The sequence below is a fragment of the Eulemur rufifrons genome, chromosome 19 (assembly GCF_041146395.1).
Source record: "Eulemur rufifrons isolate Redbay chromosome 19, OSU_ERuf_1, whole genome shotgun sequence".
Lineage (NCBI taxonomy): Eukaryota > Metazoa > Chordata > Mammalia > Primates > Lemuridae > Eulemur > Eulemur rufifrons.
In genome coordinates this window covers 35,786,952-35,805,746 of record NC_091001.1, presented here as the reverse complement: position 1 = coordinate 35,805,746, position 18,795 = coordinate 35,786,952, and the positions used below count along the sequence as shown (strand labels likewise).

The following is an 18,795-nucleotide window of genomic DNA, read 5'->3' as shown; positions in this document are numbered from 1 at the left end:
AACAAAAGAAATGTGCACTGAACCACTGGTTTTCAATCAAATTAGCAAGATATTTTTGTTAGTAGTTTTTAAAGATAACGTTTAATGCTACCAATGAAGAAGTGAAATAGAAACCCCCAAATAATGGAGACATACTAGTATTTAGTACAATTCATATTTACACTCTTTTTACTGAGGAAATAAAACCCCAAAACCCAAAGATATTTATAATAAAACACTGGAGAACTTTAAGTAACTTTAAATAAGTTATGGTATATCCAAACAATAAGTAGTGCTCAGTGATTATACTGGCTTTTCAAGACACATTTTACTGACATGGGGAATGTTCACGATTTGGTAAGAATAGGAAAAAGCAGAGTCCTGCACTGTCCACGCAGGGGGAGGGCAGCTGATGGTAGCAGCATGGGAGTTGGACATCCCTGGGCAGAGTCGGGCTCTGTCACTTAATAGCCTTACAACTCTGGCCAGGTTCCAACCCCACTGCAGTTTTCCACGTACATAACAGTGGGGATGACACCTCTTGGCTCTCATGGCTATGGTCAAATTTGAATGAGAATGAATGTCAAGTCTGTGTGATTCTGAGAGGTCCTAAGAGCAAGCAGCTGCTGGCAGCTCTCACCAGCACGCCTTAGACAGTCTGGGAGGAACAAGACCTTTCCAAGTCTACCTAAGGCCCCTGTGTTTGTTTACTGTGGCTGCTGTAACTAAAGTACCACAAACTAGGTGGTATAAAGCTCCAGAAATGTATTTTCACACAAGTTCTAGAAAACAAAAGTCTGAAAACAAAGTGTCAGCAGGGCCACACCTCTTCCAGGCTCTAGGGGGGAATCCTCCCTTGCTCCTGCCAGGGGTTGTTGGCTCGGGGCTCCATAACACCACTCTCTGCCTGGTCTTCACGTGGCCTTCTCCTCTTTGTCCCACCTGTCTGTGTCTACACCAATTCTGTCTCTCATAAGGACACTTACCACTGGAATTACAGCCCACCCAAGTAATCCAGGTTGAATTTATCTGAAACTCCTTAATCACATCTGCAAAGACCCTTCTTCCATAAAAGGTCATATTCAGGTTCTAGGGTTAAGACATATCTTTTGCAAGCCACCATTCAACCCACTGCAGACTCAAGCCATAATTCCTTTAAAGTGGCAAAATTAGTAGAGGACTTCAAACACTTATAAGTGGGATTTCATTATTCATTCAGAATTCTGTATTGGCTAACATCCTATAGGCAGTTAAAAGCAATTGCATGCAAATAGCTCTGGCATCAGACTTGTTAGGCAATAGGGATATCGTCATAGTTGGTTCAGGCTGTTATAACAAAATACCATAAACTGGTGGTTTATAAACAACAGAAATGTATTTCTCACAGTTCTGGAGACTGGGAAGTCCAAGATCAAGGTGCTGGCAGATTCAGTGTCTGGTGAGGGCTCGCTTCCTGGTTCACAGATGGCAACTTCTTGCTGCCTCCTCCCAAGGTGAAAGGGTCAAGAGAACTCTCTGGAGCCTCTTTTATAAAAACACTAATCTCACCCATGAAGGCTCCGTCTCCATGACCAAATCACCTTCCAAAGGCCCCACCTCCTAATACCATCACTTGGCGTTTGGATTTCAATATAAAAATTTGGGGAGGACAAAAACATTCAGACCATTGCAGATGTGGACTACACAAATGCTACTTCAACAGGTCCGTGAAGTTCAAAACCAGAGGGCGACACATAATAGTGAAGACATACTCTTTATCACAGAAACTAGCATAGTGCCTTGTACACAGTAAGACCATTTCAAAACTAAAACTAAAACACAACACGACATTCAATGTGGCTGAATCAGCTCACCCTCAGGATCTGGCTGCTCTGGCTACATCACCTACCAAGCTCTAAATGATAATAGCATACGATTTTCACGCACCTTCGATATAGAGGGGCTCCACCACGTCGTGGTTAATCAGCTCGAAGTTCTCGTGTCCGATCCAGTGCTCCACGTTTCTCTTCCTGCCCGTGAAAAAGTTGTCTACCACGGTTACCTCGTGGCCGTCCATCATGAGTTTGTCCGTTAGATGGGAGCCCACGAACCCCGCGCCACCGGTTATCTGCATCAGGATAGTATGTGCAAAACATCCCAGAAAATGCACGTGAGAACACAGTGATGACTGATGCCATGGAGAAACATCTTTGGTGCAGTCACAACTTAGAATTTGGGAGGAGGGGACGGAAGGAAGACGACAAAGGTTTTAAAGCAGCCTCTTTAACTCTCACTGCACAGCAAAGTCTGCAAACTTCTAGGCAGCCTAAAAGTTCAAACTACCACCTAGTGAATAATAATAAAAAAATCACAGTTACAAGTTTAAAAATGCCTTCACTGACAGAGAATTTCATATCGTTCGAAGGTTCTTCTTTTATAATAGACGGAATGCTGAACATCGCTTATATGGTTCTGAGATTACCACTGTAAACTTTTAAAACTACTTCACAGAAAAAGTGATTAGCAAAATGAGGATCTGGTGAATTACTGAAAAATATGCAGTATTTAAAGTGGACTCAAAAACCTCATGAAAAACTAGTATCTTTTTAAAAATTATTTTTCATTAGAGAGACAGGATCTCACTCTGTTGCCCAGGCTGTAGTGTAGCTGTGCAATTATTTATAAGAACAAATTAATAAGCAAGAGATGCTATTTGCAGACAAAAGCCCTAAATGATTTCCTCCACCACTCGGTTAATTTCTGAGTGGCAATATGCACACTCCGTAGTGTCAACTGCCCAGGCAAGGAGCAAAATGATGCAGCTATGAGGGGTCACGACAGGAGATCAGCAATTACAGAACTTAACCCACCACAAATGTGAAAAGTCAACGGTGTTTGGAAAAAATTTTAAATGAATAAAAATTAGTTATTCAAATTAAATAACGTAATTGGAGGGGGCAGGATAAAAAAGGCCTTCATTTTTTGGATGGCTTCAGGAGGTGGGAGTGAAAAAAACAAGTTCAAAAAACAGACTTGCAACATGAAACTGTGTTTTTCATTCTATTCTCCACTCTGCCATCTCTTCAACCAAAATTCTTGTTCACTTTACCCTCCTGTTTCAAACTGAAAAATTAATAGCAGGAAAACACCAATTCTTTTTACCTAAAATAAAAAGCACACAAACCCCCAGGTCTATGGTTTTGAAATATGTAATTCTCCATGAACCTCCTGTTCAAATAAAATCTCATACACACATAGTGCAGTGCACCATGGTGAGAGACGGCAGAGCCACCTGGGTGAACACATCAGGGAGGGAGGGAGAGAGGTAATGTCAGCCCAGGCCCAGGAAGAATCCTCCATCACCACCGACTAGATAGTCATATATGCTCTGATAAAAATACTCACAGAAAGGTTTAAAGCAGAATGGTTGAGAGTAGCCCTCCTGGTATGCAATAGCTTTCAATTAGCTTTACTGGGAGCATCATTTTCTAAATCCCCTTTGCTTTAGAGATAAGAGACTGATACGCAGAGAAGTCAGGCTTTTGTCTAAACCCCTCAGATCACGAGTCACGATAGACTAAAGCCACGCTCTTGAATTGTCCCTATAAAATCAACTGAAACCAAGGGGTTAAAGCTTTGCTAATGGCCTAAGCTCTGCAAGGTATAGCCTTAGCTAACAATCAACCAGCTTCTGCCCCTTACTTTGCTTCCCTATAATTGCTTTCCACTTACGAGCCTGGTCACAAGATTTAAAACTTCCCTTACTAGCTTCCATACATAACACCTCTATTGTGGAACCTAAGACGCCTTTTAGAGGGTTTTCCACACCCTCCATTCCTATGACCCACACCGTAGAAACTGACTCAGCGCAAGAATGCAGCTTCTATATCCCTGTGATTTCACCCCCAACCCAACCAATCAGCAGTGCCAATTCCCTAGCCCTCTGCCCGCCAAATTCCCTTTAAAATTTCCTGCCTGGAACTTCTTGGGAAGTGGATTTGAGAAGGTTCTCCTGTCTTCTTGTTTGGCTGCTGAACGAATGATTATTAAACTCCTTCTCCACTGCACCTGTGCTGTCTCAGGGCCTTGGCTCTTTTCTGCACGGCCGGCAAAAAGAACCCAGCTGAGAAAAACACTCTTCCTAATCACACGCTCTCTCCATGACCTGTCAATTTGTCTGGCTCATGTTTTATTTTGAGCACTCTTACATTCTACTGGTACACCTGAACAATGATGATGAAAAAGGCCAGAAAAATACCTAAATTTCAAATGTGACTCACCACCAGGGCTTAACTCATGGGATGAGATTTCATTTTATTGTATTTTTCCCCAGTTTTCCATGTTTTTTAAATTTTAAAAAATTACAACTTTTTAAAATAAATTTAACTCCTTTTAATGTAACTTTATATAGCTAAATGCAAATGTTTCTGAAAATAAGACGTTGTGTGGCAGTCTAACATCATCCCTGCACCCAAAATACCTGGTGGACAGGTCAGACACAGCAGAAATACATCGTATTAAATTAATCACCTCCAACATTTCACTAGTATTACTAGTGACATAAAATCATTAGAAGCACCTTAGCCTGGAAAACAATGCATTTGGAATTGTTTTTCTAGAGTGATTCCCTGCTATCTAAAATACTTAAAGATTTATATAACATAGCTGGATAGTTATATAATTTTTTTGTCCTAATCAATTTCAGCCCATTAAGCAAGTGTTTCAAATGGAAACAAAACCAGCGGAGGCTCAGTGTTTAAAAAGCTTCATCAGGAACACTAATCACCAAATCCAAGCATACCCTTTGAATAATGAGGAGCTAATACCCAAAAGACAGTAGGAGACAAGCTATAAAATCTCTCAAAATGAAATGGATTAGAACTTACACAGTTTCACATGGCTTTACAGCATTTGAGTCTACCTCAATGTGCTGTATTTCTTGCCCATGTGGGAGCTAACAAGCAGCTAAAGTGGTCCACTTCAAGGCCAGCATTCAAACTCATTATGCTTAACAAATCAGCAAAAAGAATGTATTTCTGAACAAACCTCTTCTTTTTGTTGAAGCTGTCCCAAGGCCTTAACAATTACTGAAAAGGCTTTAAGTTGTAGAAACAATATGCCAGACTTGGGTACCAAATGACTGTGAAATGTGCTTAGCCTATGAGATTGGAGATGAGTTAACAATACTAAGTCCATTTGTTGTGGCGATGTGTAAAGTGAAATAAATTCTACAATACTCAGCATCGACAGGAAGATCACTCCACACAGAAATAAGAACAACCCTGGCAAGATTGTGCAGGGTTCATGTATCAGTGTTGCCATGGTTTAAAGGTGTCCTCCAAGAAGCATGTGTTGGTAACTACTCCCCAGTGCAACCGTGTTGGGAGGTAGAGCCCAAGGAAAGGACAATGGGCATGAGGGCTCTGCTCTCATGAATGGATTCATGCCATTATCACAGGAGCATGTTCATCAGCAAGGGAGTGGGTTCCATACAAAAGAACGAGTTCTGCCCTTTTTGTCTCTCTCACCCTCTCTTTGCCCACCCGCTATGGGATAACCCAGTAATAAGGCACTCACAAAATACCAACCCCTTGATCTTGGAACCCTACCTCCAGAACCATGAGTCAATAAATTTCCGTTCTTTATAAATGACCCAGTCTCGGGTATTCTATTATAGCACCACAAAATGGACTGTGGCAGAAAACTGACCCCGGAGAAGTGGGCTGTTGTTACAACAAACACCTGCAAATATGGAAATAGCTTTGGAACTGAGTGATGGGCGGAGGCTGAGAGAACCAGGAGAGGCAGGGTAGAAATGGCTACTGCCGTGAATACAGCATTAGAGGACATTCTACTGGGGGCTCAGTAGAAGAGGAAAGCCCTCCAGAGTCTGAGAGGACTTAAGTGGCTGTGATCAGAATGCTGGTAGAAATTCGGACAGTGAAAGCCATTCTGAGGAGGTCTCAGGTGGAAATGAGGAACAAAGTATTGGAAACTGGAAGAAAGGCCACCCTTGTTACAAAGTGGCAAAGAACTTGGGCAGGTATGTGTCCTCATCCTAGGCCTTTATGGAAGGCAGAACTTAAGAGTGATGAGCTAGGGTATCTGGCGAAAGCAATTTCTTAGCAAAATATTGAAAGAGTTGTATGGCTTCTTTTAACTGCAAACAGTAAAATGGGAAAAAAAAAGGATTTAAAGACAGAATTTATAATGAAAAGCGAAACAGAACAAAAAAATTTTGAAAATCCTCAGCCTAGCCATATAAAGGATGAAAAAGTGTGCACAGGTGCACCAACAGACCCTTTGATAAGGGGACTAGCATGGCTAGAAGGAAGCCAGGTTCTAGTCATCAAGACAATGGGGAATGACCCTGAGCATTTCAGAGACCTTCCAGGCAAGCTAGAAGGTTGAGGACAAGGTTTCCAGAGAGGTGCTCAAGGTCAGCACTCACTGCCCAGTGTTGCCTCCAGGCTGTGCTCCCTGCCTTCTGGCACAGTGCTCCTTGGCCACCACAGCCATGGCTCAGGCCAGCCCAGGTGCAGCTCAGGCCACCATTCCTGAAGGTACATGCTATAAACCTTGGCGGTGATCAATCACATAGTGCTCTAATTCTTTAGGTTCGCAGAATGCACGAGCTGTGGAGGCATGGCTTCCTCCATCTAGATTTTAAAGGATGCTGTGGACAGCTTTGAGGCCCAGACAGAGATTTCTCACAGAGGCAGAGCCACCACCAAGACTCAGGAACTGTAGAGCCACCAGCGTGTAACACCAGGCTGAGGAAACTACAGGCACAAGACTCAAACTTGTGACAACTGCTAGATGGACTGAGCCCAAGAAAGCCACAGTGGCAGGGCTGCCTAAGGCCTTGGGGGCCTAGCCCTCACCCCAGTGTGCCTAGGATGTGGGACACAGAGTCAGAAAAGATCATTTGGAGTGTTAAGATTTGATGTTGTTTGCCTTGTTGGGTCTGGGGCTTACTTGGGACCAGTTACCCCTTTCTTCTTCTCTGTTTCTCCTTTTTAGAATGAGAATGTCTATCGTATGCCTGTCTCACCATTGCATTTTGGAAATAGATAACTTGTTTTGATTTCACAGGCTCATAGCTGGGGGAATTTGCCTCAGGATGCCTTGACTCATGCCTTGAGTCTCAACCATACGATGCTGAGATGAGACTTTCGACTTTTGAGTTGGTGCTGGAAAGAGTTAAGACTTCAAGGCTATTAGAATGGACTGAATGCATTTTGCATGTGAGAAGGACATAAATTTTAGGGGCAGAATGCTATGGTTTGAATGTGCCCCCCAAAAGGCCTGTGCTAGAAACTTAATCCCCAACGCAACAGTGTGGAAAGTCGGGCCTGAGAGACGATTAGCCCATGAGAGCTCTGCCCACATGAACGGATTAATGCCTTACAGAGAAAGTAGGTTCTGCGTAAAAGGATGAGTTTGGCTCCTTTTTCTTTCCCTCTTGCCCTCTCATTGCCTTTCTGCCATGGTATGACACAGCAGGAAGGCCCTCACCAGATGCCAGCCTCTTGATATTGGACCTCCTAGCCTCCAGAACCATGAGCCAATACATTTCAATTCATTATAAACTACCCGGTCTGCAGTATTGTTATAGATAGCGGCACAAAAGGAACTAAGACAAGTGTACACCATCAGATTTTGTGGTCAATCTGACAACCTGGCAACAAAAACCTTAGAAAAATTAACTTTTTTCTGCTATTCAAGACATGAATATATTTCTAAATTCATGCTCAAATGCATACATCTTTTTGATGCAATAGAAATAACCCCCAAAGAGGAACATACAAGTACTAACAGACTTTAGAGTTTGCTCAGGGTGAGATTTATATAAGCCATCTCAAAAAGGCAAGAGACTTGTGGAATCAGAAGGTGGTGTTGTTACACAACTCTGCACATGCTATAAACCACTGAATCGCAACTTCAGAAGTACGAATTTTATGCTATGTGAATTATCTCTCAATTTAAAAACAAAGTGTCTTAATATTACAAATACTAATCAGATGTGCAAACTTACCAAAATTCTTTTACGATCCTTTTCTGATAAAAACTTCACTGGTGGGTATTTCTGGGTAAAGCTGTATAACATGAAGGGATTAAAAAAGAAAAAGTCAAACATCTCTTTTGAGTATTTTCTCCTCCTACCATCAAAGCAAATGCCAGATTTTAGAACTGTTACTGTTTGCTCCTTCTCTCTACTCTGAATGAGTGTTGGAGGAACCAAGTGTAACTGGCTAACTTGAGTTCAAGAAATATCTAATCTGCTCCTTGTTTAGAATCAAGCTAAGGATGTGACTTGAGATTCTATTCCTGAGAAGCAAAAATTTAAAAAGCAACAGGCAACTAGCAGCTGCTATAGCAGAGCAGGCACTACCTCTACTAGTCCAGTGAAAAACACACGATGAGGGAGGAGGTGGCATTCTCCTCCGCTATGTCTGGGTCAGAAGTAAGAAAGCAGTTTTGTGAAGTCACAGGCCCAGTGGTGGAGGACTGTGTCACAAGAGTGAGAAACGATGTCAGTAAAACTCTAATGTTCCAGGCAGTTCCACAATCGCAGCATCCCCTCTGAGCAGTGTCCCTGGGTAAAATGACTGAGCATCGGCACTGTGTATCTCTTACTTTCTGCTCTCACCCTATCTTAAGTCTTACCTTATCTTTTGATGCCCGTTTGCCCCTCCCAAGGTGCCATGGGTCCCCAACCCACACTCATGTTCAAGGAGCAGGGTAACACAACCAGTGCATAAAATGTCCAATGGGAAGTGATAACTGCAGATTTGAAATGTACACTCTTAAAGTGATTCAGTTAGGAGCAAAAGTGCTTTAAATAAAATCTAAGAGATCCGCTTGGTCATAATTTTAATAGGTGAGGTGCTGGGCCAGTGGCACTGTCCCAATCCCCTCCCTGTCCCCAGCACCAGGACAGCTCTAGGATACAGAATGCATTTCCCTAATTGTCACTGAACTGAAGAGAATATGACAGGTCATTGGACAGAAGCCCTCGAAGCAGGGGGTTTCTCATCTCCGGAAGCATGCCTGCATTGGAGCCACGGCGCTTTCTTTCACAATGCAGATGCTTCCCCTACTAAGAGTTCCCAAATTCTCAAAAGGTCAAGTTTCCTTGCAGACTACAAAATCAGATAGGAGAGTCTGAGGCACAGGTGGGAACCCTGGCCTTCCCCCTTATTGGTTCTGTGGACCCCCACCCAAGCCCCCCAACAGCACTGTGTACCTCAGGGCTTCTTCCTCCACCCAGGGGGAGCAACAGCTCCCCACCCCTGGGACTCCCTGAGTGCTTCATGAATGTCATCTACGTCTAGAGTAGGGGCAAATTCTACCTTCAGTCAGGGCCCCGCTGGAAGACTGGAGGGAGCCGACAGATGCTTTGTTTGCCACATAAAACTTCTTGTCATTCCATCTCCTCCCTCAGCTACTCAGCTGAGCAATGGCACCGCACATCTCAGCATTGTCTGCACGCGCCCCTCACACCTGCCCCAATTTCTGTCTTTTTTTGGAGACAGAGTCTCACTCTGTTGCCCAGGCTAGAGTGCCGTGGCATCAGCCTAGCTCACAGCAACCTCAAACTCCTGGGCTCACGCAATCCTCCTGCCTCAGCCTCCCAAGTAGCTGGGACTACAGGCATGCGCCACTAAGCCCACCTAATTTTTTCTATATATTTTTAGTTGTCTAGCTAATTTCTTTCTATTTTTTTTTTTTTAGTAGAGACAGGGTCTCACTCTTGCTCAGGCTGGTCTCGAACTCCTGAGCTCAAACGATGCGCCTGCCTCGGCCTCCCAGAGTGCTAGGATTACAGGCGTGAGCCACGGTGCCCGGCCTCCGATTTCTTTCATTGCTCAGAGCTCACACATGCATACCTCCATGCCTCCAGCCTCCAGCCTGGAGTTCCACACCCAGCCCCATGGCACAACTGAATTTCTCCCCTCCCACCCCCTTGCAATCATGGGCACCAGGGATCACTGGCGCCATCTCTGACTCATCACTTTCCTTCACTCGCTGTGGGAGTTCCTTCCCTAGCCTCTCTGGTTTTAGAGACAGTGCCACACGGGAGAAGGGTGCACAGCTACACAGCGGACGTGCCGGGAGAGAAAGTGATTCCGTGAGCAGAGGCACAAGGCTACGCCATGGCACCCTGGGAGCGAGCACGCCTGTGTGGCTACGGAAACAAATTTCAATCCAAGTTGTGAGCTTAGAATAGTCCCCATCTGAAAGCTTAAAATGAAATTTGGTATGCTATTTATACCAGAAGGAAAACAGCGAACTGTTTTATAACAGGAAGTGTACTTCAAAGAAATAAAACTGAAGCAAAGGCACAGTTGCTTGACACATACACAGTTATGGGTGGGGTGGGGTGGACTAAAAAATACTCCAAACCCTGTGTGCTAAAACCTTTAATTTAAAAAACAAAAAATAGGATGGGTTGCTTGCCTTGGTACCAAGTTTTGGCTTTCATATATATGATCAAGTTATTCAACTCTTAAAAAACTGTCTTACACCCCTCACGTCTTCCTTTGAGAAGTCACACACACAAAGCTGTGAGCAGCAGGATGGGGAAAGCGCCTTCCAGGGCTCCTTAGCATGCGAGTACTCTGCCTCCCTGCAGTCAAGATGACAGACGATGGTGCTACTGACTAGGCTACACCCTTGGCCGCAGCTGGGTGCTTGAGAGCACCTGCTGACCTCACCCATGCTGGGCAGAGGGCACCGGCTTCTTAAAGGCCCGCAGGAGGCGAAACTCCTACCCAGTGGACTGACTCATCCATTGCCTGAGCAGTGTTTAAAGCAGGCATGAAGCCCACATCCTGAGTGTGAGAAATAAGCAAGGGAGGCAGAGTGAACTGGATAACGAATCTTTTCTCAAACCCCCGCCCCGCATTAATCCTTTACTAAGTATTTTATGCCATTCCAGACTCTAACCTTACTGTTTAGTAGGCTAGCCAGTAAGAAGTATTCTTATCCAGAATTTAAATTAGCATCATGATTTGCTATCTATTCAAAGAACTCTTGTTTTTTTTTTCAGAGACAGGGTCTCACTCTGTCACCCAGACTGGAGTGTAGTGGCATGATCATAGCTCACTGCAGCCTTGAATTCCTCATCTCAAGCAATCCTCCTGCCTCAGCCTCCAGAGCAGTTGGGACTGCAGGTGTGGCCACCATACTTGGCTAATTTTTTTTTTTTTTTTAGAGATAGGGGTTTCAGTATATCACCCCAGCTAATCTTCAACTCTTGGCCTCAAGCAATTCTCCTGCCTTGGCCTCCCAAAGTGCTGGGGTTACAGGTGTAAGCCACTGTACTTGGCCTATTCAAAGAACATTTAAATATACCAAGATGAAATTAAACAAATGGCATATAATAAAAGTATTAAGAAATGGGGCTGTGATAACAGAAAAAGCCCACATATAATCCACTTAGGCTTCTACAGAGATTCCATCCTCATTTCTTTCCCTATATAAATATAATCTATAACTTTCAAAAATATCTGTATTTCTTGGGAGCCACATTGCTCAAAGTGACAAGCACATCAAGAAAACATATTTCCAGTTACAGTCTTATCTTGCCAGCATCAAGATGGTTGTTGGATCATTCTTAACACACAAGTAGTCAAGAAAAATAAAACTAGACAGAGCTCCATCAATTTCCACCACCAAGCCCTGTCAGTCGTGTCTGCACTTGACCTCCTAACTGAAACAGTGACGCAGGCTCGCTGGTCACCTGGCTTGCTCACCACCATGGATAACAGAACCATCCTAGAATAAGTAACCAATAAACAGACCCAAGAGGCCAATGCTCACCCTCTACCCATACTGTACAGGTGGCTCTCAGGGTATGACAAGAATGAGATACTGGTGAGTCTTAGGATTACATTCTTACTTGTACTTTTCTTTCCAGTTTTAAAGAACAAAGAACATCACAAAAGCATCAAAGGGAATCACATAATTCTCGTATTTCGAGATATCATTTACAAGCTATTGCCCAAGGGAAGTTACCTGATTCATTTTTCTTTTCATAAATAAATGACTATTACTGTCCAGAGAAAATGATCACCAGTGGACAGAATTTTTTTTTTTTGGCCAACATAAAACCTGCCTTTCAGCTTTCCTTTTACAGAATTACTCAGTTGAGAAGCAATATTAACTATTGACCTTAAAACAAAAAATATACATACCTTTTTTCTAAATCTCTGATTTTTTCTCTGAGTGGTTCAACAATCTAGAACAATAATAACCAAAATCAATTTTAAAATAAAAACACAGCCCGTGGCCACTTTCACCCCATTCTGCCATTTCAGATAAGCATGGCATAATCCAAAACACGTTTTAATTTTTTTCTACAAATTCACTTCCAGGTTGAAACTAAGATAGACCACTTGAATCACAATGCTAGAATTGAGCTGATAAGTTGTATGTTAGAACTCTTATTCCATAAATGCCTAATGAAAAATTAACCTTTTCAACTCACCCTCCTTACTAGGGAGAATGTAAAAAGTGTTTCAGGTTCATAAAAACAGGTATATCAACAGTACTGGTCCCTTTTTAGGAAGAATCCCTTAAGCACAGGTCATGAAAGCTTAACATCTTGTTTCTGCAATTACTGTATATTCATGTTATCAGCTGCAGCACATAAACTGCAAGCTGTGAGTCAATCCACATCCCTGTGTGGGAATAAGGTGAGTCTGGGCAGAAAGAGAGCATCTAAGGGCTTCCCTATGACTCTGAATTTGGCTTCAAATCCCCAGTGACCTCCCAACACCTCCCGCCCCCCGCCAATAGTCCATGTTATAACCGTCTAGCTGTATCTGTATTTCTTTATCTATAAAGTATAAGCAATTATTTTAAAACAGGAGTTGTATAATCAAGCAGAGGTGCTAGCTTTTAGTTAGGTAGGTGTGTGACTCCCCCATCTGTGCATATAAAGATGTTTCTCTGTCCTAGCAACTGATTTGGGGCTATTTTCCTTCCAGCATCTGCTCAGGTAATCACTTCCCTTTCTCTAAGAAAGGCTCATCTAAAAAGTCATGTAAAAGTGAGAATCCATTTTGACTTTAAGGTAGAATTTGTTTTAGTAAGTCACACCTTTATGAAAAAATGGACCAACAGTGACAGAGACTGCATCTACAGGCTAAGAAACAAAACCTCCTCTTAAGGGAGTAATTTTTTGAAAGATGGTTTCAAAATCACAGAGAACAGCATCAAGCTACCACAATAAGGAAAACAGCACAAGCAAAGGAAGTGAAATTGACAAATGTATCAATAAAATAGAAGCAAATACGAAAAAGAGACTAACCTCTTCAATCTTGCTTTCAATTTTGAGTTCGCTGTTTTCTTGGATAGACCTGTTAAGTAGAAAGCTACAAAACTGAGATCAATTGACTTTGTGACCCCAAGATTTGTATTTGAACAAATTACCATAATAAAGACCAAACGCTGCAGACCACCTCCCTCTCCGGCCTGCCCAAGCATCAGTCATATGTACCAATTCCCGCCAGAAGGGGACGTACCAGAGGAAAATGAGACAACTGTGGGGAGCCAGGGGGTGGGGTAGGGGGGGAATCTCCTTAAATCCATCTGTGAACATATTCAGCATTACCTACTGGATTGTTTCTGTTACACCAAAATAATCTCACTTCCATGTTACACCCAACACAGGACTTTAAGTTAGAAGCAGGAAGTGTCCACAGGAGTATGTGTTTGTCTGCTGGGCTTTCCTGGGGATTTAATGCAAAATGGAGTTTTCTAAATAAAACCATAGAGCTCCTTTAAATGAGATCTGAGCACCCCGCCTAGACACACACAGCGGCCTTTGTCGGAGACATATACATGCCCTGGTGGTAGGAAACAGATCAACTTCACCCCACCTGGAAAAACCAACTACACATGAAAGGCCTCCTGGGGGCACAGGAAACTTTTACCCTTTGTAGACTTGTGCAGTCATATTAAAACTGCAATACCAGCTTAACCATCACAGTTGTGATTGTTATTCTTGCATTTTTTAATGCCACATAACAAAGTGTAGCAAATTTAAGTGGAAAACTGCTACGAACAGTGTCAAATTTGTTTTTGCAATGAATACTTACTACTTTTTGCTGATTTTTTTTTTTGAAGGCTTTTCTTTTTTAATTTGGTAAAGAGATAATTAATACGAGGATTTTCATTCTATAAGAGTCCCTTCTGCCCCATTAAGAAACACAAATAATACACACAGACATAATCCTGGGATAGATAGGTAGGTGGTCTCCACACCCAACCAGCTGTTTCCCTAGAACAGCTCCTTTCTCAAAAGGCTTTGCCAAAGCCCCTCAGTGTTCTTGCTCAAGCCACCCAGAAATGCACGTTCCATTTCAGTAGTGTGAAAGCTGGGGTCAGCCCTCTATTATCCACACAAAGAGGGAGAGGGAGGAGGCCACTGACTACGGCTTTACATCTGTGTTTTACTGTGGACAATGTTAAAATCAGCCAATCCGCCGCATTCCTGGGGAATACCCAGAGGAGAAAAGCAACAGCCCAGATGTGTGAATAACAAAAACTGTTTCACTTTTTAAAAATATTCCAAAATTAATCCATGCCATCAATGGTATATAAGCACCAACCGAAATGTGTCTATAAAACCCAATCACAATGCCCAAGTAATTAAAAACAATTACCTCATATTAACGAAGTTGCCCCAAACAGCTGTAAGAAAAAGGAAAAAAAGTCAGTATCTGAGTTCACAATATACAGGGATTCCAATTAATAACATTTTAAATTTTAACCGGTAAAGTTCACTAAGAAAATTAAATTATAGTTCATAAAGACAATAAAATACATACTTTGTTTTCAAAGAATTAATTCCTATTAAAAAATTAAGTGGAAAACACAGTCGATATGTCCACCTTAAAAAAAAACACTAAAGCAAACTTAATATAAGTGGAGAGTTTATTTGGGCCAAGTTTGAGGAAAGCAACCCAAGAACATAGATTCAAGTTGCCCTGAACGTACACTCTGATTAGCAACAGTTACAAGTAGGCTTTTAAAGGAAAAGAAGATTCAGTTATTAAACCGTCTACCAAGAATTTCCATTAAAATAACATAAGCTATTAACTGGCTATACATTGTTCTTTGTATCCCAAATTCCAAGAACGTGAAAATAATGAGTGAGGCAGCTAGTCTGGAATAAAATGCCTTTAAACAATTGCCCCCAGGTATTGGGGGTGGCAGAGACTTAAGTCTCATACTCAGGTCTCACCGGGCCAGATCAAGCTTGCACACCTTAGACTGCTCTGAGCTATCTTTTGGGATTTGGAGTTCAAGGTTGCATGTTTTGATAAAAAGTATGTCCTCTACCTCTGTTTGGGGAAGAACTAGTCACAAAAAAACAAAGAATTGCATGCCTGAAAAAGATCCTAGGTTGCAATCCAACCTCTCCCTTTAAGTGTTGATGAAAGCAAAACCCAGAATAGTTAAATAATGGCCTAAAGTGTGGCTTAACTCCAACTGGAGGGCCACCCTGTCTCAGCACTTAGCACATCTCCCTTCCATTATAGCATCTTGTCTGCTGGTCTCCCCTTCTGATCACAGGCACCTGGTGGGCAGGTTACCGTGTGTCTGTGTACAGCCGCCCGTCAAGTGCACGTGTCTAAATCAGCCCTGACCCAACAGTGAAATTTTTACCTTGGATGACTTTAAAACATAATATTAATACTAGACCATGAGTGCTCACTTTAAGTTACTGAGCAGAGGATTATTCTGTAAAGAAACCTTTCCTGTGAGTGAGTGGGCCTAATATTTTGTACACATTACTACTGGTGCTCACGTGGCCACTCCCCAGATACTGAAGGCCTCCTAAGTGCCAGGTGCTCTTGGGTGCTTCCAGGTGCTGGGGACAAAGAGCAAATACAAACACCCTCCCTGTCTCCCAGCTGGCAATTTTATGAGTTTGGGAAGGCCTTAAGGTTAGGATCTAATAATCCCAGCCATGTTCGCACTGCCATCCTCTAGCACATAGTAGGACCTTAATTATTATTTATTAAATACGATTCAGTGTCCAAAATCATACCCCTATAAGAAATTCCCATTGTCAAGAAAGAGAATGTTAATTACATAAAAGCACATCTCTCTTCAAATAGAGGAGAAAACTATTGATAAAAAAGTTAGCAAAAATAACTAAATAAATGAAAGTGTCAAAAAGTGGGAAAAGGGAGAAAATAAAATAAAGCTACACTAGATTCACTTTTTCATTTAAAAAAATAAAAACTGGTTACATCTTTGGACTACATGGTTCTACTTTTGAGTATTATTCTCAGGAAATAAGTATATATACACGAAAGTTGCCTTCACAAATATCATGGCCTTATTTATAATCACAAATAGAAAGAATAAACTGAAATATTCCACAATTAGAGAATTGCAGTATAAATTATAATATAGCCATTCAATGGAATCAGAAAGCCATTAAACATGACTATGAAACTATTAATATATTATAACACAGTTACGGTAGTACAAGATGAAAAATATATATATACAGTATGATTTTCAGTACTAAAAAATACTTTGGAAAAAAACACTGTGAAATTGTCAAAATACTGAGTGTAAATGGTGGCATGAGTAATTGTTTATTTTTCCTTGTACTTCAGTGCTTACCTTGCCTTTTAAAAAGGAGGGGAGAGATTTTTAAAACCTTGCTAAACTCCATGCCATGGTATCCTGTTCTCATCTCTCTAGACACCTGGGGAATGTCTGGGTCAACCCTCAGCTCAGACACCAAGCACTGCTGCCATCACCACAAAGCCCACAGAGATCACCAAGAGCCACCAGGTGCCAAACTCAGGTGCATTTTTCTTTATTGTGCTGTATCTCAAATAAATATACTGTCTCATTTTGGCTTTAGGATTTAGCTGCTTATTAAAGTAAATGAAGAAGCAGTCCCTCTCTTTCTATGCTACGGAACCATCCACTCCTTCATGTGTCTTCTGGTGGGTGGCACATTTGAGAGGCTTTTCAAATCATTCCACAGTTTTTATTCAGTTTTTTCTTTCCAATCTTTTCTTTAGTCAGTTTAAAATGTCTATTTCAGAAATGTCTCTCAATCCTTCTACCACTCCTTAGTCCAGAGGTCCCCAACCTTTTTGGCACCACGGACAAGTTTCATAGAAGATAATTTTCCCATGGATGGGGGTGGGGGGAGGAGGGAATGGTTTGGGGATGATTCAAGCACATTACATTTATTGTGAAGTTAAACCTCTCTGCTAATGATAATCTATATTTGCAGCTGCTCCCCAGCACTAGCATCGCTGCCTCAGCTCCACCTCAGATCATCAGGCATTAGATTTTCATAAAGAGCATGCAACCCAGACCCCTTGTGTGCGCAGTTTACAGTAGGGTTCGCACTCCTATGAGAATGCTGCTGCTGATCTGACAGGAGGTGGAACTCAGGTGGTGATGTGGGTGATGGGGAGCGACTATAAATACAGAGGAAGCTTCTCTTACTGCTCAGCACGGCCAGGTTCCTAAGTGGGCATGGACCGGTACTGACCGTGGCCCAGGGTTGGGAACCACAGCCTCAGTCCATTTCTGAGCACTGGACACCTTCTCCTTCCTTGACTCGGATCTCCTGAGCCCTCTCCCCTTGCCCACGGGTCCTCCTTGAGCATCTCTCCCTGGGGAAGCAGGTGAGAGCCATGTTTCCTGGGATCAGCCCTGGGGAATGATGTCAGAGCCACAGCTTCACCACCCTTGAAAAATGTTAAGAACGGATGTAAGTGGATACGGCTCAGATACATTTCTGTGGCCCAGACTGCCCCTTGAGCCTGGAGATGTGTCTGCAGATGTGCACCGGAAGAGGAGAGCTTCATGAATCTCTTTTCCCTTCTCCTCCTCCCCATTCAGACCTCCATAGCCCCCCTGCAACGGACTCTCCACCCTCCTGAAACCACTGTCCATCCCCAAACCTTTGGCTCTGTCTGCAAGTGGTCTGTGCATTCGCACCTCCAAAGCGCATCTGAGCACTTCATTCTCAGGAACGCATCCTCAACCTCCCTTCCTGCTCCAGGGGACATTGGTGCACCACCAGCTCCCCCTACCACCACAGGGCTCAACGGCATTTTGTTCTAATTGTGGCCTAGACGGTCTCCTGCAAGATGAGTTGCTTTCTAATTCACATTTGCAACACCAGACACATGTGGTCCAGCACTAACACTACCTGAATGTATGCCAAGGAACTTTTCCCCTTTTCATACATTTATCCCTTGCTTAGTACTTTTTATCTTCAGAAGTTGTATAACCAATTAACTTTTACTATGTTTTTATATCAGGTGTTTTGGCCTCCTTTCAATTTATCAAAAGCTCCACCTGCTTTCCTTTGGAGAGCAGAACGGAATTTAGCACCCAGCACAGACCGAGGTGCACATGTGCTACACACACACACACACACACACACACAGCAAGCAGGACAAACCCCTGCACTGCTGCAAACTTACGCCAAGGGGGAAAACGCAAGCGATCTCCAACAAGCATGGAGCCCTTTTCCTGTAGTCTTGGGTGGAATAGTGCGGAAAGTTGCAGGGCATAAACTTTAAAAGTTAAAACATTACTTAAAATTGATGTTGCTTTTAAAATTTTGCAACCTGCTTGAGTATTTCTGACCCAACCATTTGTCTCACTGCCCACTCCACTCCTCTTTGTCTCTTTCTGCATGCCTTAAATACTGAGTTCCCAAATCCTGCTTAGAAAAAAAGTTACAAATTTATCTGTGGCTTGTGTTTTTCCCAGGTACACCCTCAAACTCTGGCTTAAGAAAACTCCATTTATTGATATCTTTGCCTC

At 42.6% G+C, this 18,795-nt stretch overlaps 1 protein-coding gene across 7 annotated transcripts in view; it reads right to left on the bottom strand.

Annotated features, from left to right (window-relative positions):
* UXS1 (UDP-glucuronate decarboxylase 1) overlaps positions 1-18,795 on the bottom strand; it is an 83,498-nt gene that overhangs the window by 41,799 nt on the left and 22,904 nt on the right. For 3 of the 7 annotated variants that reach the window (XM_069493801.1, XM_069493805.1, XM_069493803.1), the window contains exons 2-6: positions 14,637-14,664; positions 13,280-13,343; positions 12,162-12,205; positions 7,997-8,057; positions 1,906-2,086 (exon numbers count right to left, since the gene is read on the bottom strand). In XM_069493801.1, the coding sequence (XP_069349902.1) occupies positions 1,906-2,086; positions 7,997-8,057; positions 12,162-12,205; positions 13,280-13,343; positions 14,637-14,664 (378 nt within the window). The remainder of the gene's footprint in view (positions 1-1,905; positions 2,087-7,996; positions 8,058-12,161; positions 12,206-13,279; positions 13,344-14,636; positions 14,665-18,795) is intronic. The other 4 variants (XM_069493802.1, XM_069493806.1, XM_069493804.1 and 1 more) reach the window with 2 other exon arrangements.